Source organism: Podarcis tiliguerta (genome assembly GCF_965153285.1).
Source record: "Podarcis tiliguerta genome assembly, chromosome: 13".
In the NCBI taxonomy this organism is placed as follows: Eukaryota; Metazoa; Chordata; class Lepidosauria; order Squamata; family Lacertidae; genus Podarcis; species Podarcis tiliguerta.
The window spans coordinates 543,156-571,004 of NC_139546.1; the positions used below are offsets into that span (position 1 = coordinate 543,156).

The 27,849-nt window shown below is 49.0% G+C and overlaps 1 protein-coding gene across 7 annotated transcripts; it reads right to left on the reverse strand.

Moving 5' to 3' along the window:
• Window positions 1-219: 219 nt before the first annotated feature.
• Window positions 220-25,460, reverse strand: ANKRD13A (ankyrin repeat domain 13A). 7 transcript variants are annotated; one of them, XM_083407294.1, is made up of 16 exons: window positions 25,143-25,460; window positions 20,424-20,556; window positions 19,664-19,788; window positions 15,318-15,363; window positions 13,380-13,526; window positions 12,883-12,975; window positions 11,451-11,646; window positions 10,648-10,714; window positions 9,267-9,348; window positions 7,691-7,752; window positions 6,163-6,293; window positions 5,079-5,236; window positions 4,781-4,894; window positions 3,416-3,567; window positions 2,345-2,412; window positions 220-936 (listed from the first exon to the last, which is right to left on the reverse strand). In XM_083407294.1, the coding sequence occupies exons 1-16, from the start codon at window positions 25,236-25,238 to the stop codon at window positions 747-749; spliced, it is 1,860 nt and encodes a 619-aa protein (XP_083263420.1). In that variant the 5' UTR covers window positions 25,239-25,460; the 3' UTR covers window positions 220-746. The 7 variants fall into 7 exon arrangements, with proteins under 7 accessions (XP_083263420.1, XP_083263419.1, XP_083263423.1 ...); XM_083407293.1 differs by having other exon boundaries at window positions 20,424-20,559; window positions 25,143-25,459; XM_083407297.1 differs by lacking the exon at window positions 3,416-3,567 and having other exon boundaries at window positions 20,424-20,559; window positions 25,143-25,459.
• Between the last annotated feature and the right edge of the window lie 2,389 nt (window positions 25,461-27,849).

Below are 27,849 nucleotides of genomic sequence, written 5' to 3' on the forward strand. Positions count from 1 at the left end.
CTGCTTTACAGCAGTCCCTTTCTCCCTTTTAATATGGGGAATTGGGTACTGAGTTAAGTTTCCCTCAATTCCCTTTTTTCTTTTTTTAAAAAACCCAAACACTCCTATACACTCCTATAAAGCACCTGTGCTTTATAGACTCCTATACACTCCTATAAAGCACCTGTGTGGGACAGGAGGTCTTGTGCCCACTGGAGTAGCAAACAGCTGGGGTTGAGATAGTGTTAAAGGCTGGAAGGAAATAGGGCATTATGCCTAGAGCATCCTTCCCCATACCTGGAGGGTGCCAGGTTAAGGTAAGGATGCTCATGGCACTGTCCCCAACAGACGGTGGCTGCTGTTCGCTGGATTCAAAGACAACCTAGAGGACTTGCTGCATCTTTGACCGGCAATGAGATGATGCCCACACAAACCTTCCTCAAACAGGGCAAGTTCCCTGCAGTGCTGGACACTAGCCAAAGTGCCCCCCCCTTTTTAGAAAAAAGTTGAAGGCAGCCCAAGGAATTCGTCTTTTAAGTCCAAAGTTCAGAGCACACAAAAGGAGAATGAAGCTTGAGAGGTGGGGACGGCTCCTGTAGATCTGCCGCAAATTGTCCCCACAAAGGACATTTGTAGCCTGGCGCAAGGTGCAGCCAGCCCTGGGCAGCTGAGCCCATGTGCTTCTCAGCACTGAGAAAGGATTAGGCTCCTCCTTTTGCTTTGAGAGACAGAGAGAGAGAGGGTTGCGGGAGCTGCCGCCTGCCTGCCTATTTGTCAAGGAGGGAGCGCTGGAGAGCTCGCTGCAGCTCTGCCTCCTCCTCCTCCTGCCGCCGCCGCTCCAGGTCCTGCTGCTCACGAACGGAAAGCTCCATAGCCAGGCGCAGGTCCCGATCGAAACTGGAAGATTCCTGCAGAGAGGCAGAGGCTGGAGTAGCCAAGAAGCTTTCCTGCAAAGCCCTGGGGGAGAGGAAGAGAGATGGAGTGAAACACTTTTAACCAGCTGCCCAACACAGAGCCTGCTTTTCTAACACCCCCTGCCTTTCTGGGGCAAAGCCCCCCTCCCCCCAATGCATGGAGAGCAACGCTCCCGAGCAGAGGCATCAAGGACCTGCTGGAACAGCTGTGAGAGCTAGAGCCACAGCAAGGAAATGCCTGGGTCTTGCCAGGAAGCCGCTATGCCTCCACACCCCCTCCCAGGTCAGTGCTTGCAGGGAACTTAACTGGACCAGCCGAATGATGCGCAGGTGCTTAGGATGTATATTCATCCTCCCCACCGCCCTTTGTGGGCGACTTTTGTGTTTCTCACTCTCACATACTCAATTTTCATGGAAGGAAAGGAGGCCGGAATGGCTTTAAACGAGGGTTAGACCAATTCATGAAGGAGAAGGTTATCGGCCGCCACTGGCCAGGATGGCTCTGCTCTGCCACCACAGCTGGAGGTGAGGCAGCTACACTTTTGAACACCAGTTGCTGGAAGCCACAAGAGGGAGAGGTGCCCTGCTCTTTGGTTCAGGTCCTGCTTGCTGGTTTCCCGCAGGCATCTGGTTGGCCACCCTGAGGACAGGGTGCTGGACTAGATGGGTCCCCCTTGGCTTGATCCAGCAGGCGCTTCGGATGTTCATAAAAGTCTCCCACCCACAAACAGAAAAGGCAGAAGATGCTGCAGAAGCTACACAGAAAAGGAGTGACGACAGGCTCAGCCTGAACTAAAACCATAATGCCCCCTCCTTTTACGTGGTCCCCCCCCCCTGGAAAGGGGGGGAATCAACTAATGATGGGCAGATGGTGAATGAGAGAGAGAGAGAGAGAGAGAGAGAGAGAGAGAGAGAGAGAGAGAGAATGGGTGGATGAATGAACCAGGGCTGTTCCACACACTTCTTGCTTTGGGTCCGCTCAGGGTTGTGGCCTCTGATCACCTTCCCACAAGGGAATGTGGTCCCCAACTTCGAAAGGGCCACCCACCCCTGCTATGAGCAGCTGCAGCAGAGTTGGTGAAAAGCACTTAGCAGCCCTGCTCTACTCCTGCACTTTCCACATATTCCATCCCTCTCCCACCAGAAACCCCTGGGAGATGGGAGCTCCTGCATGGGAAGGCCAGGCAAGGGAGCGTGAGATACTCCCTGTCACTAGCAACAGATGCTCCAAGCCAGGGCTGGGGAACACCTGGAGCTCTCCAGCTGTTGCTGGGAATCCAACTCCCATCAGATCCAGTCAGGACGACGTGGTCAGGGATGATGGGAGCTGGAGTTTAATAACAGATTCCTCTGGTTCCTCCTCCCTGCTCTACAGTAAACCCTGGATGGGGCTCAGCTTCCTAGCACCTGGTGGTGAGTAACTCCTCATGTTTAGCAAGAAGGAACATTACCTTTGATACTGAAGGTTGAGGTCCTGTGAGTAAGAGACAGCCCCATTCAAGTCTGGTCCCAAAGCCTCCTGAGAAAGACACCAGAGCAGTTAATACCAGTGACAATTTGAGACGCACACTCACACATCATGCAGAAGTGGCTGGTGCTGGGGGTTTAATACCATTGATATCTTTTCTAACCCACTTTTCTATTGGATGCATTAAAGTGACTTACAAAAACTCAGAACAAACCAATCTAAAAAACTAAACACGGCAAGATGCGATAATAGTAAAACACTAAACTAGCATGTTAATTCAGAAGCCAAACAATCCTTAAAAGTAGCAACATTAAACATGAACGCCTCAGTGGTTTTGCTGTGGGTTTTTTAAAGTCTCCAGTGGTTGCCAAAAAGCAAACACATGAAGGAGCTTGGCTGATCTCTCCTAAAATGGAGATCTAATGCTGCCCTCAGCTCAGTGGCAGAGCACATATTTGACATGTAGAGGGTTCTGGGTTTTATCCCTGACATCGCAGACAGGGCTGGGGAAGGAGACCTGACAGAAACCAGAGCTGCTGCCAGTCAGTGTAGGCCCAGTGATGAGGAACCTGTGGCCCACCAGAAACTGTTGAATGCCAGGTCCCATCATCTACCGCTAGCATGGCCAATGGGAATGGTGGTCCTGCAACATCCAGAGGGCCACAGGTTCTCCATCTCCAGGAGAGACCAGTGGTCTCAGTATAAAGCAGCTTCTTGAGGTCTTTTTGACATGCATTGTTGCATTCCCAGGATGCAACAGACTCCCTCAGAAAGTGGTGGACTCTCCTTCCTTGGAGGTTGGGGAACATGGTTCACATGCATCGTCTGAAGACCCCATTTGCCAGATCCCCTGGCCTTTCCTGTGCTCTGATTATTTCACACAAGAATTCTCCCATTATGCTGCTGTCCCAACTCTGCCTCCTCAGGTGGCCCCTTCTGCAGCGTGAGAAAAGAGCAGGGGCAAAGCTCAGCAAGGCCGTCCAAGCTCATGAGATGTTGGCCAGGGGTGTGAGGTAAGGGAATGGGAAAAGATCCCTGAGCAAGAGGGGCTCACTCTGTTCTGGCCAGACTCCATCAGGCTCTGCTGGATAGCAAACTGCATGATCTCGTTGTCTTCATCCTGCACCCGGACATTCCTGCCATCGTCCTGAATGTGATAGGATTTAGGGATCTCAAAGACGGACTGGTCGACCACAAAGGCAGAGGCTGGAGTAGCCATGTGGGGGGGAAAAAGGACACCAAGCATTAAACCCAGGGATTGGCAGAAAGCCCATAAAGCAGAAAGCAGAGGTGTAGCAGTATTATTTCATTTGGCTTGCTGGCTTAAGGATGTAATTCTCTCTTAGGGTGAAAAATGGTTTAGCCCCAGGGTGAAGATGCTGACGATGGGCCCACAGCTCAGGCGGAGCACCTGCTTGGCACAAAGGATGCCCCAGGGTCAGTCCTGGGTGTCCCCCATTAAAAGGATACGACTAACACGCCACAGTCTTTGCTCCTCCTCCAACCCTGGATGGAATCAGCCTTGGTTGCCCTGGTGGATGGCCCGTGTCAGGAGAGGGACCGTTCCTTGATCTCTCAGCGACCTTCAATACCGCTGACTGCGGCATCTTCCTAGATAGCTTCTGTGGCATGGATATCAAGGGGAGTGGACGACTGCAGAAGGTGCAGAAACACTGGAGGAGTGCTCTTCAACTCCACAGGGTATCCAATGCTATCCAGTATCTATATGAAGCTCCTGGGAATGGCCATTAGGAGTTTGGGAGCACGGCACCATCAGTATGCAAAGCTCCAGGGCTCTGGACATATCTTGAACGAAAAATAGGGAAACCAGGGAACACCTTTTCACCTCTATCAAGGCAACCAGGTGAGCATACAATGTCTACTGCTCTATTTAACAGTAGTGCAGAATCAAATAATAGGGCCACTGAACTGGTCTATCCAGTAGTACACCCCCATGAGAAATCAGAAAATAGGAGAGACTTCCACAACATGGTGGCTCTTGCCATCTCTGACTGCTGGCCATATTGGCTGGGGCTGATGGAAGTTGGAGTTTGCAACCAGTTTATGAAGGATGTGTTATTGCGTTGAGCATTTTTATTTGTTGTGCAGTGAACATAATAAGGGATCCATAAACACCTAGAGGACCACACATTGGGGAAGATGGCACTATCTATCCCTCTGCTGCACAATGCTTTGGGAGATGATCTCAGGTCAAAAGTGGGTTTTAAATATATAAAAATGAAGGAGATATCTTGCATAATTCAGCCTGTGAAGGCGCAACCAGGAGCAAAGAGGTCCACACATTTTGTCCACTTAAATCTGACTGCCACAGAGTCTCCCAGAGGAACATCCCAATCTGGAAACCAAAGGGTTCCTCTTACTTGAGTTCCTCCCTCAAACCCTGGAGCAGCTCTCTCACCAGATGGCTGCTGTGCCCCATCTGAAGCCTGGGGAGACGCCTCTTCTGCTGTGCTGCAGCCATTCACATTCCCAAAAGTAATGCGAGCATTGAGGATGTGGAACAATGGGATCTCTGCAGTTGGGGGAAGGGAAGAGGGACACGAGAGGTTGAGCAAGGTCACCAGTTATCCTCATCACCACAGTTTGCTTTGAAGGTGCCCCAAGACAAGAAGCACCGTTTAAGGGGGTTGATGTCTTGAACATGGTGGCAGGTGGGGGGCAGGAAGAGGGAACCGCCAGCACAAAAAGGGTCATACCGATTTTAACTGGAAATCCAGGAGGAAAGTCCAAGGTGATGAAGTCTTTGAGTTGAGCAAAATGTGCACTGGTTCTGGCCATCAAGTCCACAATGGGGGTGACCTGCTCCACAAGGGAGAGGGGAAACTGTTCGGACATCCACAAGTTGGCTTTAAACCTACCAGAGATGAAAGTGTCATAAACACATCTGCCCCAAGTAGAGAAATACAGCATGAGTCAGTAAGCAGTCCTCCCCCCCCCCCTCTCTGACACAGAATGCAATGTTGATAAGGAGCTAGCAGAGAGTGGGAGGGTGAGAAGTCAGCTCGCTCAAGATGCGCAGGCCGTGTCGTACTACAGCTCCCAGATGGGCGCAGAGAATCAGTGCACGCCCTCATAGATTCGGGAGCACCCACAGACTTGGACGCGGTGGAGAGGTTGGGGTTGGCCACGCAGAGTTTGGAGCTCCCTCTAGAAGTGCAGACCATCGATGGGCGCCCCTTATTGTCAGGGAACATCTCAGACACCACGATGCCAATAGGCCTCGAGTTGCCGGGCCACCAAGAGACAATATCGTTCTTAAGCTCATCTCAAAGGGGGGGGGGGGGAATGCCAAGCCAGTAACTTAAAACATGGACCAAGTGAATGTTGTCTCTTGACTCAAGCCTTGACAAAAGCAAGCATCGCTAATGCCTCTGCACCGGGGGAAATGACATCCTTACCCAAAGCAAGCAAGATGTTGGGGAGATGTTGGGCTTCTAATGGAGGCCCCCAGCTGCAGTTGGTGGAGGATTTCTAAAATAAAAGGTGCTGTGGCTTGAGTTACCCTGAAAGACTTCTCTGACTCCCAGGTTCCTGGGGACCATGCTGTGAAGGGCTCTCTCACTGAATGGGTGCTGGGGCTCAGCACAGGCTCAAATCAAGTGCTGCGAGGCTGCTTCAGCAGCAACTCATGGTCCAGCAGGGAGTGGGCCTGACTTCTGCAGGGAGCATCTGTTCCTCCAGAGAGAATCAGAGTGCAGGATTTGCAAGCTGGGGTGCAAGAGAAAGGGAGGGGAAACTGAATCTAAGATAACAGGACGTTCAACAGAGTAGTAGATTTACTTCTGAGTCCGGATGGTCACTTCTTTGGGTCTCCCAATATCTCTGTCTTTCAGGTCAAACTGAGGGTTGAAATATTCCTCAGGAGTGATGGCTGTAGGGTTATTGGTTGTGGCATATTCTGTCGTGAGGTCCTGGGGGAAAGAGGAGAGCACAAGGTGGGTGACCAGCAAGGCTTGGCAGAAACTCCTGGCTATCTGTCCAGGTTGCCTCAAAAGCCAATGGTGTCCCCAAATCAGAAGCCCAGGAGATCAGTAGCAGTGGGCCAAGGCTTCCCAACTCAGCAGGTCAGCTGCTCAGAGGGAGAGAGGGGGATTTTGCCTCAAAGTGAGTTGGCTCATCAGGCAAAAATAGAGGGCAGGATTGGCACAGGGAAACATGAAGGTGTCTGAAGGAAGACAGTCAGTGGGGGTGCAGTGGACCGTGTTAGACTAGGACCTGGGAGACCAGGGTTCAAATCCTCAGACCGGTCACTCACCCTCAGCTTCACCTACCTCACAGGGTTGTTGTGAGGAGAAAATGAGGAGAACTATGTGCACCACCTTTAGCACCATGGGAGAAAGGTGGAATATAAATGAAATAAAGTGCTGGCCTTTCACCAGAGGACTTCCAACATTTATTTGCTTTACATTTACACAAATTTATATTTTGAGGAGTTGAAGACAGAACACCTTGGTCGGTCCCCTGCCTTCCGCCCTACATGGCTGGGCCCAAAGGGGTCTTCCAATGCAAAGCCCTCAGCTTCCAAGTGCAGGGCAGGCCTCTCAGCTGATCAGCATTACAGGGAGCCCATCTTCAAATGAGGCTTCTCCTTTGACCTTTGGCAGGCATTAACCACCTAACGTAATTACATAATGATGTCATTATGACACCAGCAGATTGACATACAGGTGGTCCTGCCCACCTATCAAAGTTGCTCAGATCCCTTTCTCCACCCCTGGCCTAACTGTGAGAAAATAACACAAGCTGCTGGGAAGGAGCTCAGGCCAACTCCTGCTTTTAAGTCCATGTTTATGATTTATTTTTAAATCAGCAACATACTGTGCTGTTTTATTCTTGCAGTTTTTAATGCGAGCCAGTTGAGGAACCAGGAGGTTGAAATGTGGGACAGTGAGTAAATAATAGAGGAGGAGTCCTCTTTTGCTGAAGAGATAAGCCTCAAAACACATTTTGCTCCTATCTCTGTGGTATAAAAACAGGAGTTCCTTGGCTGTTGCAGAAAAAACAACACTTCATGGTTCCAGAGGGGTAGAGGATCCAGAGCACTTCTAGGCTGCCTAGAGGGACTTCCCCTCATGTTTCAAACCCAGATGCACAAACCTCTTCTCTTGGACGACATCATGGAATATAAAATTCTCTCATAAGAAATTTGTTTTGTATTAAATTTGCAGCATGAATCCTACTTTGCTCCCTTACTTTTATTCATTTTCCTTTGTCTTTCTTTATGTATTTTCAATTGTACTGTTAGCAGTTTTCCAGTAAAAGACTTAAAACCATAAAAAAGGGAAAAAAGACAAAGCATTTTGCTCACCTGTTGTGCCCCGTACTCATGCTCGATGGTTCCCAAAAAGGATTCAAAGGGGTTTCTGTCAGCTGGAGGAAAGGGCGGGGGAGGAAGCACAACTGCAGTGTTATCTCTGTCAGCCCCCCATGTCATGCTGAAACCTTCCCACTGGGAAGCATGAACAAGGCTGGCCTTTCAAAAGGGACTCTCCCCACAGCCCCAATGCAAGAGCTGGAGACGCCCCCATTGGATCTCCTGGATCTACTCCTGGAGGGCAGGACTGGAAAATGGAGAGGAATCTCACATCCTTTCCAGTGTGCAAGGATCATGGGGAAATGACTCTCCCTCTGCCTTAAATATGCACAGTAAACTGGTTTGTGATGGAATCTAACATACATGGACGCTGCAACAAATGATTCTGTCACTTTAACACATGACTTGAGCTGAAGAGCCACTTCTTGTGGCAGCGCTGGCAGCTCAGAAATCTTGGGTGCAAAGTGGGTCTTAACACAGTCATTGTCAACCTGGTGCCCTCCACGCTTTTTGGATTATTGCCGACCGGGGCTGGTGGAAGCTGTAGCCCCAAACAACTGGAGGGCTCTAGGTTGGCAAAGCCTGCCTTAAAGGATCCAAAATAAAATGTCAGGAAGTAAGGGGCAAAATTGGCAGTTGCAATTCTGCAAAACAGCCAGCAACAGATTGCCTCCACCACCTGTGCGAGGCTGGTAAGAACACAAAAAAATACAAAGAGCTTGCTGGATCTGGCCAGTGGCTCACCTAGCCAGGTGTCCTGTTCTCACAAGGGCCAACCAGATGCCTGTGGGAAACCAGCCACTAGGATTCGAGCACAAGAGCCTTCTCCCCTCTTGTGATTTCCAGCAACTGCTATGGAGAAGCATTGCGGCCTCCGACTGTGGAGGCTGAGACAGCCATCGTGGCTGGTAGCCCTCACTAGCCCTCTCCTCCTCCATGAATTTGTCTAATCCTCTTTTACAGCTATCCAAGGTGACCATCGCTGCCTCCTGTGGGAGCGAGTTCCACAGTTTAACTATGCACTGTGTGAAGGAGGACTTTCTTTTCTCTGTCCTGAATCTTCCATCCTGAGTCATTGACATCCCCGAGTTCTAGTGTTAGGAGACAGGTAGAAATAAATTTCTCTATCCACTTTCTGCATGCCATGCATACTTTTATAAACTCTTGACTCGCCTTTTCTCTAAGCTAAGAAGTCCCAAATACTGCAGTCTTTCCTCACAGGGGAATTGCTCCATCCTCTTGATCATTTGGGTGGCCCTTTTCTAAACCGTTTACAACTCCAGATATCCTTAGAGGATACCCACACTGTTCTGACTTCCAGCTCACCCCAAAGCCGCATGAAACAGCAGCTGGCCCTGCTTAAAACAGAGCCCCAAAACAGACCAGCTGCTCTTCCCACAGCCCTCCCAGCCTCCTGAATTATAGAGCAGCAGCAGCATGCCTGTGAACACATTTCATTTTGCAGGGGACTGAATTTTGGCCAAGCCGTCACCAAGGAATTGGGTCGTAATGTCTGGGCTCAGAATCAAAGATGCCTTGCCTGCCCTCTCCTCCCACAGGACCAAATTACCTTTGTATCTCCTCTTCTCTTCTTCTGTCAAGTGCTCTGTTCTGATCTTGGTCACAACATTCACGTTGTTGGCCGTATAGACCTTGAGGGAAACAAGGAGGAGGGGGGAGAGAAGTAGAGAGCCCAGCTAGTTCTGGAAGCCCCCACAGAAGTGGCTATGGGGTAACTGACAAGGAGGGTCCCAACCCATCCTCATCCTACCCCAATTCCCAAGACAAAGCACCATCTGTTGGCCAGCTAAAGCATCTCATTAGGGCTCCTCTTGTGGAAGGGTCTCCCCAGGGAGGCTCACCTGGCGCCTTCCTTACATAAAGCATTCCTCTTCCCCATCGCCTTTGGCTCATTAAACTATCTGTGGCCGTTTAAACTCTGAGGGGGGAGTACTGTTTTTGTTTGCTACTATGGGATGCATTTTTGTATACTGCCCTGTGATCCACAGTATAGAAATTTTAATAATAACAACAACATCTCAATATATAATATGCACAGTAAACTCTTTGGAGGGTACAGCTAGCCTGTGTCATTTGGAGTGTCTATAATTCTGGTAGGGAAAAAAAGGAAAATTGCATAAGAACCTCCACAGCCGTACCAAAGGCCCACTGCATCCCTTGAAAGCAGCAGGTCAAAACACCTCTCATTAAGCTCTCAAGCAGAACTTCATAGTGAAAGAGGAACACTTGATGCCTCTCAGAGACATCCCATCATCAAAACCACCCAAGAGCAAAGCAGCCCTGCTGGGTCAGGCCAACCCAGTGCAGCCTCCTGTTCTCACAGTGGTCAACCAGGCGCCTCAAGGGGAAGCCCACAGGGCAGGACGCAAGCCATAAGCCCCCTCCCCTCCTGTGGCTTCCAGCAACTGGCATTCAGAAGATTTACTGCCTCCAAATGAACAACGTCATTGATAGCCTTCTCCTTTGTGAACTTGTCCAATCTATTTAGAGCCTTTTGACATGGAGGCTGCATTTCTCTCGAATGTTACCTAAAGCTGCCAATGGACATTTCTTATTAAAGCCACTGAAAGTGGTCCCAAAGAGTTCCAGAGGCTCATTTCACCCTGTCTTTTGCTTGTCATTAGCACACTGCCAATCCATGTTTTCATCAGATAGCTGTACATCCTTACACTGTGAGACAATGAAGCCCATTATTTGCTGTTTGCTTTTCCCAGACCATCTGAGGCCTCATTTATGCCACTCTTCCGAATCAGAAGCAAAGGTTTTCAGGCTGCATGCACTTTTCATCAGGTGTCAAGTCCTCATGGCTGCAAATTAAAGCTCTGTGGAAGGGGGAGATTTGTGGGCAACACCTGGAGAAATCTTAAAATGCTGAGCAAGGCTCCTAGCTGTCAGGGAAAAGGGACATCAGTACAAGAGCAACAACTGACCTTTGCATCATAATCGCTCACCAATTCACTCTTCTCAGTTCTCCAGACCCAGAAGCCGGACGTATTTCTGCAAGAGACAGGAAGCTATCAAAGAATCTGTGCTTCTGCCTTTACAAACTGGCTGTTGGAAGTGCAACAGAAAGGACCATTGGATTTGTAACTCAAGAACTGACTCTGTTAGTGTTAACTAGCCAAGAGGGTGCCAGGTGGAAGTGCTGCATGATGCTTGCTAAGGTAGCACGTACATGGAGGAGAGCCATGGACTTGAGCACCTTGGGAGAAAAAGCAGCATATAAATGTGAAAGATAGATAGATAAATAAATAAATGCGTTCACTACCCACCTCTTTAAGGAAAGAACCAGGAAGGGACTCAAAACTCCCACCAGCCCCCCCGTGCACCTAGGGGAGCCCGTTACCACTCCATGGTGGCCTTGGCATAGTTTCTTAGCAGGATGAGAGAGAGAGAAAAAAAAGAGAGAAGAGGGGAAGGCTTCCTCCACCTCCTCAGAGGCTTTGGATATGGGGAGAGACAGGGGTTGGGGAGCTCTGGATGCTTCCTCTCCCTGCGCCAGACTCTGAAACTGGGGCTACATGAGATCTAGGGCAGGGGTAGCCAACCAGGCAGCCTTACCTATGGGGGTGCCATTGCAGTTCAAAATGTCTGGAGGGCACCAGGCTGGGCAAGGCTGCTTGGGGAACAGCTGCTGGAGACCCAAACTTGAGCCTTGTCCCACAAGACCAGTGCCTGTCCCTCCCTCCCAAAGGGCAAAGGAGAGCTCTGGCCTCCTCCTCCTCCTCCTCACCTTTCAAAGGCAATGTTCCTCGTGTCCAGGGAAGTGCTGATGATGGGAGAGGTGAGCCGCCTCTCCACCTCCTTGGTCTTTGGGGTCATGGAGTCCAAGGTCAGGCGCTTGATTTGCTGGGTGATCTCAAAGCGCTCCGTGGCAACCACCTTCTCATCGTGGTTCACCTCGATCAGCTCTGCCCAGTTCCCAGTATCTGGAGAGAGGAGGAAGATGCTTTTCTGGGCTCCTGGCCAGCACATGCACACAAAGGCACTTACTTGGGAGTAAGAGAGTGATCTTTATTTGGGCAAGTAACATGACAGGCTCAGCAACAGACAGAGGGCTCAGGAGTCACAACTGAGGAGTTCAGGTGCAGAGCAAAAAGTTGAAAACTGGACAAAAGAGACAGAGAAGTTCCTGTGAGTTCCCTCACCCACCTGACAAGCTTTTAGGGACAAGGCATGGCCTGCTCACTCACTCACCATGTGGGGATATCAGGATTGATATCCATGGGGGGAAGAGCAGGCTACTCCCAAGTGTGAAGGCAGCACCTGGTTTTTAAACTGATTGCTGGGTTTAAAATGGTATAAGGTCAATGTTTCCCTTTATACTTTTGGGTTATTATTTTTTCAACAAAATAATATTACTGTGCATCATTTTGAGTGTGTCTTTTTTGGCAGAGAGCCAGTGTGGGATGGAGGTTAGAGTGTCTGACTAGGCCCTGGGACAAGCCAGGGTTCAAATTCCCACTCAGCCATGAAGCTCTCTATGTGAACTTGGGCCATTCCTTGCCTCTCAGACTAATCTACCTTACAGGGTTGTTGTGGGGACTAAACGAGGAAGGGGAGAACCATGAACACCACCTTGAGCTCCTTGGAGGAAAAGGTGGCATATAAATGCAACAAATAAATGAATAAATAAAAAACATTATGAATTGTTTAACCCAACAGCTTGGGGAAGCTGAAGCATTGCAAGGCACATTCTGCTTACTCCTCTGTAGACCAATAACAATAACCAAGGACAGTGATAACCAACAATGGGTGCCCAAAGGATAGTAAAGGCCTAATGTGGTCAGGTGACATTAATGGAGCCAACTCAGGTAGGTGAAGGACTCCGCAAGTTTCTGAATTTTGCAGAGCCCTTCTTCAAGTGGAATGGAAACACCATTTCCTGGGCTTTGTAAACAAACAAAGGCAAAGGTTTTCAGCTAGGCCTTTTTGGTTTACTGAGCAAGAGGCATCACCTGGGTGACAATCCAGAAATGTATGTTGCACTCTTAGCCTTTGGGGGGGAAAACCCAAACATTATCAAGGAGGCCATGTACTCCACCTCTACCTGCCCCACTGCAGAGAGACTGTCTTCCTGCACAACTCACTGCACAATCCTAACTATGTTTACTCAGGAGTAAGCCCTATTGAACTCAGTGGGGTTATTAGGATTGCAGCCTTACTTTCTGCCTCCAACAGACTGCTGGGATCACTGCTGGTTGTGCCTCTGACTGATGGAAATGCCTCACCTCTTGCCCTCCAGGGCCCTGCATCCCCTGTGAGGAGAATCAGAACTTACAGGGTTAAACAGTTCTGTGTGACGTCTCACATTCTGAGGCGTGGTTATGTTCACATACGGGAATCTTTCTTTGTGTGTGAGCTTCCTTTCGTTTTTGGCTGAGAGACGAAAGAAATGCCTGCTCTCTCGCCGGGACAGATTTATGATGTTTTTCTTCTCATTAAAGGCTGTTAGAGATTAGCAAGAAGCCTGCGAACAGTCAGATTTATTATCCACACACAAGGCAACACTTTCTACCGCTGCAGAACTCTGCTAAGAGCTTCAAAGAGAGCTCAAGTTTTTTCTATCGGCACAGGCATCCATCGGCACAGGGGAAGTGTGCCGGGCGCCATCGTATCTCAGCAACCCCAGCCTGCAAGCCCTGTCCCCCTCTCTGCCTACCTTCTTCCCCCCTGAAGATCAGACTGCGCTTCCCTCGTTCCCAGCTCATGTTCTCAAATCCCAGCAGTGTGATGTCAACTCGCAGCTTTGCACCGCTCTTCCAGATGCGGCAAACATCGCTGGGGCAAACTCTGGAAACCAGCGGAACTGTTGGTAGTTGGAGAAAGGGAGAGAAAAGAAAAGTACCTTTTGCAAAAGAAGACACCAATGCCCAAGGTCCCCTGTGAGGTCAAACCCGTGGCCCACAGAGTCTGGTCTTCTGCTTCCAGGACTGGCCTCCTGGAGAGTCCCAGGAATCCCACCTGCAGCACAGCACTGGGAGAGCAAGGCTTCAGGAACATCATGATGAATCATAGAATCATAGAGTTGGAATAGACCACAAGGGTCATCGAGTCCAACCCCCTGCCAAGCAGGAAGCACCATCAGAGCACTCCTGACATATGGTTGTCAAGCCTCTGCTTAAAGACCTCCAAAGAAGGAGACTCCACCACACTCCTTGGCAGCAAATTCCACTGTCAAACAGCTCTTACTGTCAGGAAGTTCTTCCTAATGTTTAGGTGGAATCTTATTTCTTGTAGTTTGGATCCATTGCTCCGTGTGTGCTTCTTTGGAGCAGCAGAAAACAACCTTTCTCCCTCCTCTATGTGACATCCTTTTATATATTTGAACATGGCTGTCATATCACCCCTTAACCTCCTCTTCTCCAGGCTAAACATGCCCAGCTCCCTTAGCCGTTCCTCATAAGGCATCGTTTCCAGGCCTTTGACCATTTTGGTTGCCCTCCTCTGGACACGTTCCAGTTTGTCAGTGTCCTTCTTGAACTGTGGTGCCCAGAACTGGACACAGTACTCCAGGTGAGGTCTGACCAGAGCAGAATACAGTGGCACTATTACTTCCCTTGATCTAGATGGTATACTCCTATTGATGCAGCCCAGAATTGCATTGGCTTTTTAGCTGCCGCGTCACACTGTTGGCTCATGTCAAGTTTGTGGTCAACCAAGACTCCTAGATCCTTTTCACATGTACTGCTCTCAAGCCAGGTGTCACCCATCTTGTATTTGTGCCTCTCATTTTTTTTGCCCAAGTGCAATACTTTACATTTCTCCCTGTTAAAATTCATCTTGTTTGTTTTGGCCCAGTTCTCTAATCTGTCAAGGTCGTTTTGAAGTGTGATCCTGTCCTCTGGGGTGTTAGCCACCCCGCCCAGTTTGGTGTCATCTGCAAATTTGATCAGGATGCCCTTGAGTCCATCATCCAAGTCGTTGATAAAGATGTTGAATAAGACCGGGCTGCTGCATGTCAAAATTTATCACTATACACTTAACCCAGTAGCTAGCTGTCTTACAGCAGCCAATTCCAAACAATAAATTTGCGTTTTGCAGACTTTTCTCTCACCTGTCCAGAATCTCCTCCCTATCAGTTTCATTGGAGGACCCCACCCCAAGTTCTAATATTGCAAGGGAGGAAAATCTCTCAGTACCACCCATGAACTCACAAACCTCTGGCAGGCCCCTTTCCAATCATGCTTTTTCCTAAACTGGGTGGCGGCAGGCGGGCAGGTGAGGACCCTGCAGTCCCTCCAGATGCTGCTGGACTCCCACCTCCCACCACCAGCAGCCAGCCTTGGCAAGGCCCAGGAGAACAGGAGCTGTAGCCCAACAGGGTGTGCAGAGCAGCATGTTCCTCATCCCTGATATAGCCTTTCCTTGTAGGGAAGATGCTCTCACCTCTTGTGGTTCACTATCTAGCATGTGGTTTGTATATGTGCACTCAGGTTAAACACAGACCCTTTGGGGGCTCTTTGGGAGTTTTGGTAGGACAGACACATAGACATAGTCCAACATAACTGAAAACAAGCAAGTCCCAGTAAGAGTGAGCTGAACACAAAAGGAAATACACAGCCTCAAAGAAAGAGAAGGAAATTTAATTCGAACGTACCCCAACTGGTGAATTCCCATTTCATTTCCACATAAAAATCTGGTGTCTGTTGGAGGAGGGAAAAGAGCACAGTTGTGATGTGTGATTCAGACTGGGGTAGGGCCTATAAAATCCAATGTGTTACTTTAAAATGAAATGAATGCAATATTGCACAAATGGCATGGAACTTGCAGCCTGCAGGCCTCATGATGATGAAGTGGCCACATCATTAAGTGGTTTTCATAAAGAGAACTTGGTCAACACAGAGATGAACAGCAGGCGGTTGGCTGTTCTGGGTGCTCTTTAAGCTCTTACCACCAGCCGATCTTTGAGGCTTACAAAAATCCTTGCGATTTGAAGCTTCAACAATCAGCCAATAGCTGAGGCTTCAAAGCGCTTTCACCAGCCATGACTTTATAAGACCCACAACTGATCTCACATATCGCAGCAGGGGGTATGGCTTGGCCAACTGGAGAGGTCTGGAGGGCCCAGTAAGGCCAGTGACCGAAGGTTCCCCGCTGCTGTTGCATTAAGACATTAGACAGAAGTATTAGGCATCTGCTGTTCTTTTCACTGTGTTCCTCCAATGACTGCAACACCCCACTGCAAAACCTTCAGCACAATTTTATGTACATCTACTCAGAAGTCCCCTTCATGGATCACTGCCTTGCCGTGGTGAAGGGGCTTGAATAACTCAGAGAAGCTATGAGCTATGCCGTGCAGGGCCACCCAAGATGGACAAGTCATAGTGGAGAGTTTTGACCAAAAGTGATCCACCTGGAGCAGGAACCGGCAAGCCACTCCAGTATCCCTGCCAAGAAAACTCCATGGACAAAGACAACAGGCATATAAAAGTTATGACGCTGGAAGATGAGCCCCTCAGGTCAGAAGGCGTCCAACATGCTACTGAGGAAGAGTGGAGGACAAGTACAAGTAGATTCAGAGCTGATGAAGCAGCTGGCCAAAGCCGAAAGGACGCTCAGTTGCGGATATGCCTGGAAGCGAAAGGAAAGTCCAATGTTGTAAAGAAAAATATTGTATAGGAACTTGGAATGTAAGAACCATGAACCTTGGTAAGTTGGATGTGGTTAAAAATGAGATGGCAAGAATAAATATTGATATCCTGGGCATCAGTAAACTAAAATGGACGGGAATGGGCAAATTCAGTTCGGATGACCATCATATCTACTACTGTGGGCAAGAAACCCGTAAAAGAAATGAAGTGGCCCTCATAGTCAACAAAAGAGTGGAGAAAGCTGTACTGGGATGCAATCTCAAAAATGACAGAATGATCTCGATACGAATCCAAGGCAGACCGTTTAACATCACAGTAATCCAAGTTTATGCACCAATGACTGGTGCTGAAGAAACTGAAATTGACCAATTCTATGAAGACTTACAAAACCTTCTAGAAATGACATCAAAGAAGGATGTTCTTCTCATTATAGGGGATTGGAATGCTAAAGTAGGGAGTCAAGAGATAAAAGGAACAACTGGCAAGTTTGGCCTTGGAGTTCAAAACGAAGCAGGGCAAAGGCTAATAGAATTCTGTCAAGAGAACAAGCTGGTCATCACAAACACTCTTTTCCAACAACACAAGAGACGACTCTACACATGGACATTACCAGATGGGCAGCATCGAAATCAGATTGATTATATTCTCTGCAGCCAAAGATGGAGAAGCTCTATACAGTCAGCAAAAACAAGACCTGGAGCTGACTGTGGCTCAGATCATCAGCTTCTTATAGCAAAATTCAAGCTTAAACTGAAGAAAGTAGGAAAAACCACTGGGCCGATAAGATACAATCTAAATCAAATCCCTTATGAATACACAGTGGAAGTGAGGAACAGGTTTAAGGATTTAGATTTGGTGGACAGAGTGCCTGAAGAATTATGGATGGAGGCTCGTAACATTATACAGGAGGCAGCAACGAAAACCATCCCAATGAAAAGGAAATGCAAGAAAGCAAAGTGGCTGTCCAACGAGGCCTTACAAATAGCAGGGGAGAGAAGGCAAGCAAAATGCGAGGGAGATAGTGAAAGATACAGGAAATTGAACGCAGATTTCAAAAAAATAGCAAGGAGAGACAAGAAGGCCTTCTTAAATGAGCAATGCAAAGAAATAGAGGACAACAATAGAATGGGAAAAACCAGAGATCTGTTCAAGAAAATTTCGTACAAAGAGGAACATTTCGTACAAAGATTACCATAATAAAGGACAAAAGTGGTAAGGACCTAACAGAAGCAGAAGACATCAAGAAGAGGTGGCAAGAATACACAGAGGAATTATACCAGAAAGATATGGATGTCTCGTACACCCTAGGTAGTGTGGTTGCTGACCTTGAGCAAGGCATCCTGGAGAGTGAAGTCAAATGGGCCTTAGAAAGCACTGCTAATAACAAGGCCAGTGGAAGTGATGATATTCCAGCTGAACTATTTAAAATTTAAAAGATGCTGCTGTTAAGGTGCTACACTCAATATGCCAGCAAATTTGGAAAACTCAGCAGTGGCCAGAGGATTGGAGAAGATCAGTCTACATCCCACTCCCAAAGAAGGGCAGTGTCAAAGAATGCTCCAACTACCGCACAATTGCACTCATTTCACACGCTAGCTGGTTATGCTTAAAATTCTACAAGGCAGGCTTGAGCACAAGGTGGACCGAGAACTCCCAGAAGAGCAAGCTGGATTTCGAAGGGGCAGAAGAACCAGAGACCAAATTGCAAACATGTGCTGGATTATGGAGAAAGCTAGAGAGTTCCAGAAAGACATCTACTTCTCCTTCATTGACTATGCAAAAGCCTTTGACTGTGTCGACCACAGCAAACTATGGCAAGTTCTTAAAGAAATGGGAGTGCCTGATCACCTCATCTGTCTCCTGAGAAATCTCTATGTGGGACAAGAAGCTACAGTTAGAACTGGATATGGAACAACTGATTGGTTCAAAATTGGGAAAGGAGTGCGACAAGGCTGTATTTTGTCTCCCTGCTTATTTAACTTATATGCAGAATTCATCATGCGAAAGGCTGGGCTGGATGAATCCCTAGCCGGAATTAAGATTGCCGGAAGAAATATCAACAACCTCAGATATGCAGATGACACAACCTTGATGGCAGAAAGTGAGGAGGAATTAAAGAACCTTTTATTGAGGGTGAAAGAGGCGAGCGCAAAATATGGTCTGAAGCTCAACATCAAAAAAACGAAGATCATGGCCACTGGTCCCATCACCTCCTGGCAAATAGAAGGGGAGGAAATGGAGGCAGTGAGAGATTTTACTTTTTTGGGCTCCATGATCACTGCAGATGGTGACAGCAGCCACGAAATTAAGAGACGCCTGCTTCTTGGGAGGAAAGCAATGGCAAACCTAAACAGCATTTTAAAAAGTAGAGACATCACCTTGCCAACAAAGGTCCGTATAGTTCCCAGTAGTGATGTATGGAAGGGAGAGCTGGACCATAAAGAAGGCTGATCGCCGAAGAATTGATGCTTTTGAATTATGGCGCTGGAGGAGACTCTTGAGAGTCCCATGGACTACAAGAAGATCAAACCAATCCATTCTTAAGGAAATGAGCCCTGAGTGCTCACTGGAAGGACAGATCGTGAAGATGAGGCTCCAATACTTTGGCCACATCATGAGAAGAGAAGACTCCCTGGAAAAGACCCTGATGTTGGGAAAGATGGAGGGCACAAGGAGAAGGGGATGACAGAGGACGAGATGGTTGGACAGTGTTCTCAAAGCTACAAACATGAGTCTGACCAAACTGCGGGAGGCAGTGGAAGACAGGAGTGCATGGTGTGCTTTGGTCCAGGGGGTCACGAAGAGTTGGACACAATTAAACGACTAAACAACAACTCAGAAGTCAGTCTCCCAGCCATCTGCATTAAGCAGCAATCTAAAACACTCATACCATTGAGGTTGCAACCCTGCATGCACTTATTGCGAGCATGCTCAACTAAAGAATGGGTAGCTCCCCCCCCCCAGGGTTTTCTCAGAAATTTTACATTTCTTGTCTATAACTGAGCTGAGGCCTATCTATAGCCTTTAAAATGAAGGTTATGGAATTAAGATCCAGCGTGGTGTAGTGGTTAAGAGTGGTAGTCTCGTAATCTGGGGAACCGGGTTCGCGCCTCCGCTCCTCCACATGCAGCTGCTGGGTGACCTTGGGCCAGTCACATTTCTTTGAAGTCTCTCAGCCACACTCACCTCACAGAGTGTTTGTTGGGGGGGAGGAAGGGAAAGGAGAATGTTAGCCGCTTTGAGACTCCTTAAAAGGGAGTGAAAGGCGGGATATCAAATCCAAACTCTTCTTCTTCTTCTTCTAAAAAGAACTGGCAAGCTAAATAGGCATCATTCATGCCTCTCTATTTACCTCATTAATTTTTTGGAGCAATTCTGGGACCCCACCAAGAGTGGTGGACGTTTGGTGGTAATCCCTATGTTGCAGGATCATGTGGACCATCTCAGGATCCCCTGTGCTGACAGCTTCATGCAAGACTGGAAAAAAGACAAACAGAGGGAAGCTAAGAGAGAGGGAAAGGGATTCACATCATGCTGGATACTTGCAACTAGTGAGCCAGTTCAAACAAGAACATGAACTTTCACTCCTGCTTTTCTGGAACTTTCTTAGCTCCCTGGACAGCCATCCTCAGAAGCTCCAGGACCTGCCTACACCTTCTGCTGAAAGCATAGAAACATCTAGGCCTAAAATAGGCATGCTTTCGCCTAGTCAGATCTACTTTTCCTTTTGTTACTGGAGTCCCCAAATTTAACGTAACACTAGAATGAAAGAGCAGAGTGCCTCTGAGCTGTTTTCAGTACCAGAACTGAACTGGAGCTCATAAACCTGTCCTACAAAAGTTCTCTCCTGCTTAACCCAAGCTTTCTTTGTTTCAAAAGTCTAATTTAAAGGGTGGTGGGAACTGTGTTGTTGGTGCCCTATTTAAACAAGTGGGAATTGGAATTCCTTGCCCAGGAATCCAAGTTGGTTCCTTGAAGCACCAAATCAACGAGCGATCGACTAGTAGACCAACAGCTTTACCTTCTGCCCAACACTGGTCTAGGCCCTGCCTGAAGTTCTTCCTCTGTTCTCCTCCCTTTTGCTGCAAACATGCCTTGCTGCAACCCCTTACCTGTCCATCCCTGTGCATTTTCTTTGGTGACATCTGCTTTATGCCGCAGGAGGACTCTGACAGACTCGATGTATCCCAAAGAAACAGCAAGATGCAATGAGGTCCGGCCACGGGGATCCCGCTGGTCTACATCCTGCTAAAAAGCCAATAGGCAGACCTCTTCTAAGGCCTCTGCTATAGTCAACACAAGTCATCAAGGACGTTCAGAGCTAAATATGAAAGCTGACAATGTTTCATGGAGTCTATGCTGACAGCTTCAACGCTGTTGGTGTTGCTTATAAGGACACATAGGCAGGCAAGCTTAAAATGAGACAGCAATCCCAAGAAAAATCAAACTGGTCATGCTTTATATAGAGATAAGTAAAACACCCTATGCAATGAAATTATGAAGAGACATGGAAGAAATTCTGGTCTCAAACTGCACCCCACCAGATGTCTGTGAAACAGACAGATTTTGCCTCCTTCAATGTTTTGCAATTAAGGATAAAACATTTTTCTCTTAGTAGGTTCCACCAGCATCCAACTCAAGCAGCAATCTTATACTGAGTCAGATCATTGGTCCCTTTAACACAATATTGTTTACTTGCCCCAAACTTGTGCTCTCCAGATATTCTGGATACAACTCCCCTCTGCCTTAGGGCCATTTTGGACTGCAATTCCCATCAGCCACAGCAAGAATGGCAGGAGGCATCTGGGCAGTGACAGGCTGGGGAAGGCCGGTCTACCCAAGAGTGGTGGCAGCTCTCCCAGATGGCAACCGGCCTTCCTATGCGAGCTCATTTGGCTGGAGATGCTGAGCACTAAACCTGGGGCATTTGGTGGGCAGAGTTCAACCCCTGAGCTAGGATCTCCCCTGCAATAATCATGAAAGCACTTGTGGGAAGAGGTTCCTCCTTTCTTTTTCAAACTGGAGCTCCAGAAGAACTGTGTCAGCAAGTTCCTCCAGGTTCTTACAATTTCCCAGCTCTTTGTGAGTCTGTGGGTGGGCTTTGGGAGCGAACGGGGAAGCCTAGTCTGCTGGGACTTTATCTCACCATCTTGCCTCCCCTCTTCAACAGCCCAGATTTCTCCTACAGGAGGGGTGAGGAATCTGTTGCTGGGTTCCAACTCCTATCATCCCTGACCATGGATTGGCTATGCGAGCTGGAAGGTGGGAGTCCAACAACCCACAGGTAAGCAGCTTTCTTCAACCTTGGGTCCCCACATGCTGTTGAATCACAAAACCCACCATCCGCAGCCAGCTTAGCCTATGGTCAGGGATGGTAGGAGTTGCGGTCCAACAACATCTGGGGACCCAAGGCTGAAGAATATTGCAGGATCCTCTCCCACTGGGTATCCTGCAGGATGAGGCCTTCCTGCACAAGTGCTGGCCCAATAGGGTGAAGCCATCTTCTCTCCAGCACTTGCAAATGGAGACACTCACATTCCTCTGTGAATGTCCTAAGAGGCCTGGGACTGAGAGGGACTTCTGTGTACAAAGTCTATGTCCTCCCACTGTGTTATTCACCCTCTTGCCCCCCCAAAAGCTGAAAATAAGCTCCCCCCCCCGAAAAGAAGAATCTGGCCTCTGATTTTCTGTACCAGGAATTGCTGTCATTCAGCTACGAGAGGATGCTATGGCAAAATGCCATATACCAGGCAATAACCTTTACAAAGCAAACTTTGTAAAATGACTGGTGATGTTATGGAAACAGATGGTCACTGGGATTGGACCCCCACTTTGGGGACGGACACGGACACACACACACACACACACACACAACAATGAGCGCTTTTGACAGACCACTACAAAATGCAAACCACACAAGGCAGAGAAAGAGCCACTAGCATGCAAACAGCAACACACACTCTCGCCTTACCTAGGTCTTTCACTACTAGCTTTAGAAATCTGAAACAGAAGAGCATCTATAACTAAGTGAGAAAAGTAAAAATCAACAGTGAGCCAAAGAGGAAAGGTCAGGATCATTTTCAGTACTGCTGGTGGGAGTTCTATTGTGTAATCAGCGTGTACACAGCACTGCTTAGGGCAGCTTTCCCCAACCTGATGCCCTCCAGATGTTTTGGATTGCCACACCCAGCGGTCCCAGCCAGCCATGTTCCCAACACACCACACATCAGTTTGTGCTTGTTGAGGCCGATGGGAGCCGTAGTCTGTATTTTCTGGAGACACTAGGTTGGCAATAGTGAGTTTAGGGTCACGTGGGCCAACACACACAAACACACAAGTTACACTGAAGTTGTAAAGTTAGGCCCAACAACAGATAACCAGGTTTTTCACTGGCCAATGTCCCACATTTCAGATGATTTAGCAATTAAGATTCAACCTATCTGCAGATTACCAAAACCTCACCAGCAATAAAATTGTATGTCTGCTGACTGCAGATGGGCTAACTTCTGTGTGAACATGCATAAGGCTGCAGGGAAGATATCAAAGAATCCTGAGTTCGGTTCTGGCCATATGTAGATTATTTAAGCTTAACTGATAAACAAATCTTCTTTAAATCACAGGTTCAGGCACAATCCCTATGCACACTTTCGTGGGAATCGCCCCACCTGATTTAGTGAAATTTAGTTCCACAGTAAAAGAACTGCTATTCCTTGTAAGAAGGAAAGACTGTATGTGATATTTTCCTTCCATTCAGAATTTCAGCTACACGCCAGGACCTCTAAGTGACAATTGGCACCTGCTGCCAATTGCAAGTTCCTTGGGGAAGGGGCCTGAGGTTTTGGGTGTATGTGTGTGTACGGAGACACACAATAACCACAACTGCGATAAGAGATACATTTAAAACCAAGTTTAGCATTAAGGGCCTAAGGGGTTATGGGGCAGGTTGGTCTATCTGAACACAGCAGTCTGCAAATTCCCAACTCAGCTCTAAGCCTGCGGGAAGCTCCCCGTGCCTAACACGGTGCACAAATCACTCCCTCTGACTGGGCAGAGAAGGAAGTGAACAAATTGACTAACCTCTCCAAAAAGAAATCAGGTTTTTGGAGGGATAGAGAAGAGCAATTCTCTGCTTTACCAACAACAGTAAAGAGTGGTTCAGCTTAGCAAAGTCCCAGGTTTCCTTGTTGTGGTCTCCTTCCATCTAGGCTAGTTTCAGCTGCAACCAGCAAGCATGCTCATTCTCCTAGTGGCCTTGCTTCTTGGCCCCACTTGGACAGTTTCCAACATTTCCCAGACACCAACAACACTGTTTGTGGACCACCTGTAAGCTTCAGTTAGAAGCCAGCTGGTCTTAAGAAAACCAGGCTGTTGTACAGTTGCTTTGGAGAACAGCCAGCATAGCAAGAAAAGAACGGGTGGCAAAGATGGAGCAGGGGGAACATAACCAGAGAGCTCTGGGTTCAGATCCCCCCATCATGATGCTCACCAGGTGACCTTGGAACAGTCACTCAGCCCAGCCTCTCTCATAGGGGATGGATGCTCCTTAGAGGAAATGCAGGAAAAAACACTTCCTGCTGTGATGCCCAAGTGAAAGATAAAAACAAGGAAGATGCTCCCTTTAGAAAACCCCTTTTGCCTCAGAGCCCTAGACATCAAACGCATCATTGCACTGCAGAAAAATTCATAACAGGTTCTGAAGCACAAGCTCAGTTGACCAGGACACTGACCTGAGCAAGCCGAGATGGTGCCTTAGAGCTTCCTAGAAGGGTTGCAACTGCCATTTCCACTCTCTCAGTTTGAAACCATTTGCTAGAGTGGGCAGGATTCTACTAGGGGCATGGGTGGGCTGCAAGCTCAAATATTGGCCATTTCTGTGTTATTCTTTTGTGTCTGCCAAATGAAGGGACCCCTACTACTTCCTTTGCCCCTTCTCATAACTCATTCTTTCCTATGAACCTTTAGCTGTTGATGGCTTCTCTCATCCCTTTTCCTTTTATGTATCTACCTATAGGCCTGAACAGAGGCAGAGATTCCATTTGGCCTCTCTGCTCTTATTTTGCATATCACAGGGATTAACTCCTCCAAATCAGATTCAATCCCCCTCCCACTCATTTAGGGAGCCCTCAGCAGCACAGCCTGAGAATAAAGCATACTTTGTGCAGGTTTTTAATTGTTCCTGCTTTTTCACAGATCTCAGGTTGGCCTGACAAATCTGGTTTCTCTTTCCCTTTCCCTTTTAAAAAAAGGGAAACAGCCAGCAGTACCTAAAAGTAGTATGTAATTGCTATAAGGCTTTTAGAAAACCTGCAAGCCCAGAAATAACCAGGACAGCCTTCACCAACCTGGTGCCCACCAGATGTCCCATCATCCTCAACCGGCAAGTGGTAGTCCAAAAGGGATGGAGGGCACCAGGTTGGAGAAGAATGAATTAGGATATGGAGGAGTCCACTGTAGGACCCCCATTCTCCACCACCCTAAAAGCTTTGCTCTACTGAAAACATGGGTACACCCCCTGCCATGATAAAAGTGTCCATCCACCCCTCTTGAGCCCCTCCAGCCCTGAGCCAACAGACAGAGCCCTGGCTCCAGAGAAGAGCACTTGAGATTGGGGGCCACCTGCCCTCTCGCGGGCCCTCTCTCAGCCTAGCCTCCCTCACAGGGTTGTCATGAGGATGTTCTCATGCACATCCTACTGAAGCTCTTGGGAAGAAAGGAAAGACACGAAGGTGATCCACAGCTGCAACTGCTCAGAATCCACACAAACACCTGTGGAAGTCTTAAGAGCCCAGGTGTCCCCTCCAACGCCACATGCCCCCCTTCCTCTTTTTTACCTTGTTCTTCAGCGCTTCTTCCAGCTTCTGGAAGTCATTATTCCAGACTAAGCCGTGCAAAGGGAACTTGCTGTCGGCGTCCCTCGAAGAGCTCATCCTGGGCCGATGGGCCCCTTCTCCCCCCACGTCAGGGCCCGGAGGGGGCCCAAACCCCTTGACACAGGCAGCCCACTCCTCTCAGGTCATGCCCTCCGCTGCCCCCAATGCAGGCTGGGGAGCACCTCTCCGCCCCCCACGGTCGCGGCTGCCTCCCCCACCTCTCCTTTGGGTGCCCAGCGAAGCCCCTCACCCCTCTCGGAATCTGTGGGAGGTCCTCGTCAGCCCCCCGCTTTCGGGCTCCCCCTAACCTTTCACCTTTCACCCCCACCCCACCGCTCCTACGCTGCTCCTCCTTCCTCGCTCCCCACCAGGCCGACCCGCCCGGCCCCGCGCCCGCCTGTGGGGACCAGGAAGGAGGCCCCGGGAGGAGGAGGAGGAGGAAGAACCGCGGCCCCCTCCCCTCGCGGGCGGGACGGCCTTCGGAGGCGGTGCCGGGAGGGGGGATCGCTCAGGGCAACCACCCGCCTTCCCTCGTCCGCTCCCTTGAAGCCGCGGGCGCCATGCTGCGCGCGGGCAAAAGCTTCAGCCCCGCCCCCCCCCCACACCCACGCTTCCTGCGCTGCCCGCCATGATGTCTGAGGGCGCCCAACAGTCTCCGGGTACTCCGGCGGTCATCTTGGAAGAAGGCAACTGGTATTGTCTTTCTCTGCTTCGCTCGCGCTTCCCTCCGACCACCATGGTGACTAAGGGCGCCGTTGCCGCCGACGTAGATCAGGCGGCCATGTTTGGAGAGGGCGACGTATTAGCGTTGTCCGGTCCGCCAAATCAAACTCTGTCATTTTGAGAGAGGGCAAGCGCCATGTTATGTAAGGGCAGCTTCTCCCGTCTCCTCGGACGCGCTCACTTGAAGGTCCCCCTCCCCGGAGCAGCCGAACTGGAGAGAAGCTTTCGTCGAGTCTTATCATAGAACCACAGAACTGTGGAATTGGAAGGGACCCCTGAGGGCCATCTAGTCCAGCCCCCTGCCGTGAAGGAATCAAAGCTACAGCATCCTTGACAGAGGGGCACCTGACTTCTGTTTAAATACTTCCAGTGAAGGAGAGTCCACCACCTTCCCAGGGCGTCCATTCCACTGCCAAACGGCTCTTGCCCTCAGAAAGTTCTTTGTGAGGTTTAATCAGAATTTCCTTTCTTAGCATTTGAATCTACTGGTTTGGGTCCTACCCTCCGAAGCAGGAGAAACAAAAGCTCACTCCACCCTCTGGATGACAGCCCTCACATCCTGTATGTCTGGCCATCCTGTCCCCTCGCAGTCTCTTCTTTGCAGGCTCAACATCCCTAACTCCATCAACTAGACCTTGGATCATCTTCGCTGCCCTCCTCTGCACACCTTCCAGCTTGTCAATATCTGGTCTTAAACTGTGGCACCCAGAACTGGACATCCCAGGTGGGATCTGACCAAGTCAGAACAAGCAAAGCCCAACCCAAATGCCTGGCCAAAGGCTGGTTGCTTTGGGTTCCCCGCTTCCCTCAGGGAAAGCCCAAGCCAGTGCCTCAGCCATCAGACCTGGAACAGACGCAGGACCTCAGAGCGAGCCTAGCTAAGTTGAGGTGCCACTTCTGGTGGGCTCAGCCATGGCTTAATTTCTAGCCAAGAGAGGTGCCATGGCCTCCCATTCTTCCTGGAAGGCTCCAAATCCCACCTAAATGGGGGGGGGGGGGTACTTTTATTCAGGCAAATGGGAAGTGTACTGGTCCAAGGCAGAACCATAGCAGTTTGCCACTTTGCTTTTCAAAATTAACCTCCAAGGGAGAAGCAGTTCATCTCTTCTATCCCAACGGTTCATTAGAAGAACTGTGATGTTAAGAACTCCTGCCTGAGCTTGTTGTTTTCCTCCTCCCTCCCAATCTCTTTTTCCTTGTGGGTTGTGTATTTTAAATTGCAGAGCTAAGGGCAAAGCCTTCTACTAGTTTTTGTAAGCTGCTTCGCCGCAGGGGTGTGTGTGGCTCAATAGCGAGACAGAAATGTTTTAGAATGATAGATGAAGGGGGAAGGCACGCCTGGGCACAGCAGGGGAAACTTGGAGGGGGGGGGGCTTTTACATACAAACCTGAAAAGCAGCTGCCTGGTCTCCCCAGTTCCTCCTCAGACGGGGGATTCATTGGCATTCAAGATGCATCCGCTTGTCTGTCTGGGAGCAGAAAATAGCAAATTTTCTTGGAACATCATTCATCACCAGTGCCAGTGACATGCCAGGGGGGTTCAGCTTAAATAGCCACCCAAGGTGCCTCTTGGACAGGCTGTGGCTGTGCCAGCAAAGAGGACAGAGGGGAACGTGGCCTCTCCTTCGCTGGTTTGGAGGCTGCAGGACTACAGAGCAGGGAGGGGCTCAAAAGAGGATCACCAGATTGAGGAAGTGCTCTCATTGGCCAAGTAATATTTGCATGGGGTGCAGATGGAAGCCTGGTTAACTCTGCTATCAGCACATGACTGAGGTAGCATGGTGGCTTAGGCCTGCCTAGAGCTGTACAATCCCAAATAGATAGAGATCTAGTTTGCCACTGAGAATAGAAGGATGGACAAGATGGGTCCCCTTTGGTCATCCATCAGGCTCCCATTCTGATTTCACAATGGGGCAAGGTCAGTAATTGCAGCACTGTGGAGAGC

Coding starts and splice junctions, on each gene's coding strand:
- ANKRD13A (XM_083407293.1), bottom strand. CDS start 25,238: ATGAGCTCTTCGAGGGACGCCGACAGCAAGTTCCCTTTGCACGGCTTA. Junction 9,349..10,647: donor TGAGCGATTATGATGCAAAG/GTCAGTTGTTGC, acceptor GTTTCCCTCAAG/GTCTATACGGCCAACAACGT. Junction 4,895..5,078: donor TGGATTTCCAGTTAAAATCG/GTATGACCCTTT, acceptor CCCCAACTGCAG/AGATCCCATTGTTCCACATC.